Below are 1,489 nucleotides of genomic sequence, written 5' to 3' on the forward strand. Positions count from 1 at the left end.
GACGAGATCAAGAAATGTTGTCACTAGTGCACTGCAAGGACAAGAAGACAACCCTTAGATAAGAATTCTGTCCAGAGCCTGAACATGTCCCAGGAAAGGCTTTCTTAAGAATAAGCTGGGCACAGGGCAGGATGCGTGAGGAGCAGGAGGCCCCCCTCCCACCTTGCAGTATGGTCTCCCACAAACAACCTGTCATGTATTTCTTTACAGGGCTCAGAGAATCAAGAAGGAATGTCGAGTGATGATAAAAATAAACCTGGTGAACCCAAGAATGAGCCCAAGCAATGTGAGCCCGGGTGTGAACAGAAGTGTGAAACGAAATGCCAGCCCAGCTGTTTAAAGAGGCTGCTGCAGCGGTGCTCTGAAAAGTGCCAGCCACCAAAGTGCCCACCACCGAAGTGTCCCCCATGTCCCCAGTCGTGCCCCCCACCATGCCCCCCACCCCCAAAGTGCCCTCCACCATGCCCCCCGCCCTGCCCTCCTAAGCCATGTGTCAAGTCCTGTCCTCCTAAATGCCCACCGCCCTGCCCACCCCCAGAGTGAGGCACCAAGGATGCCACCCAGCCCACTACCTCCACCATCTCATCATGTCCACCACCGAGGGGCTGAGAGCTGAAGCCATGAACTGACAAGTAAACGAGTTCCTCTGCTGTGCAAGACTTCCTTCTCCTGGTTTCTTGGCAGTTGGGGGTGGGTCTGTCGTCTTCCAGCTTTATACCAGTAAGAAGCAATCCCCTGGGGCGGTGAGGCTAGGACCCAGGCCCTCCACACTCAGCAACCTTGGAAGATGGCCGTGCGTCTGACCCCACCTGCTGCAAGGAGGGATGCGGCATCTTCTGAGGGGCGCACCCGGGGAACATGCCCCTGCTAGAGCACCACCTGAGAAAGCTATAAACAGGGCTATCGAAGTGGCATCCCCAGGGGACACACTGAGCACAAGGCGGGAAGCGGGCTTGAGGCGGAAAAGGAGCGGACATTGGGGAAAGACCCAGGAAAGCCAAGGAAAGAGGTCTGCCATGGCTTTTAGTCCCACTGCATGATGCCGGGGCAGAACCTTCTGGAAACAGGCTGCATGTGTTTAAACTCTAGCTCTGCTTCCCTCTGGCTTCCCTGCTGGCTCAAACTGTGAAGAATTTGCCTGCAATACAGGAGACCTGGGTTCAATTCCTGGGTCAGGAAGATCCCCTGGAGAAGGGCACGGCAGCCCACTCCAGGATTCTTGCCTGGAGAATCCTCATGGACAGAGGAGCCTGGCAGGCTACAGTCCATAGGGTCGCAGTCAGACATGACTGAGGTGGCTTAGCACGCACACAGCTGCAGGGAGTGCACATCAAAGTGGCTCAGTTCACCAAAGGGAAGTTATCATTTGTATTGCTGGGAAGGATATTAGCATGAGGAGGGGGCATGTAAAATTAAAGAGAGAACTGCAGGAGCCAGGACTTTAGGACCTGAGAGTGTGGACTCACCGCTCCCATCTCAATTTCCCTCA

The 1,489-nt window shown here is 55.1% G+C and overlaps 1 protein-coding gene across 1 annotated transcript; it reads left to right on the plus strand.

Moving 5' to 3' along the window:
- Positions 1-228: 228 nt before the first annotated feature.
- On the plus strand, positions 229-543 carry LELP1 (late cornified envelope like proline rich 1). Its single transcript, XM_027975272.3, has one exon. It carries the CDS (start codon positions 232-234, stop codon positions 541-543), a length of 312 nt encoding a protein of 103 aa, XP_027831073.1. The 5' UTR covers positions 229-231.
- Positions 544-1,489: the final 946 nt, after the last annotated feature.

This window comes from Ovis aries, chromosome 1 (genome assembly GCF_016772045.2).
Source record: "Ovis aries strain OAR_USU_Benz2616 breed Rambouillet chromosome 1, ARS-UI_Ramb_v3.0, whole genome shotgun sequence".
Lineage (NCBI taxonomy): Eukaryota > Metazoa > Chordata > Mammalia > Artiodactyla > Bovidae > Ovis > Ovis aries.

Coding starts and splice junctions, on each gene's coding strand:
- LELP1 (XM_027975272.3), top strand. CDS start 232: ATGTCGAGTGATGATAAAAATAAACCTGGTGAACCCAAGAATGAGCCC.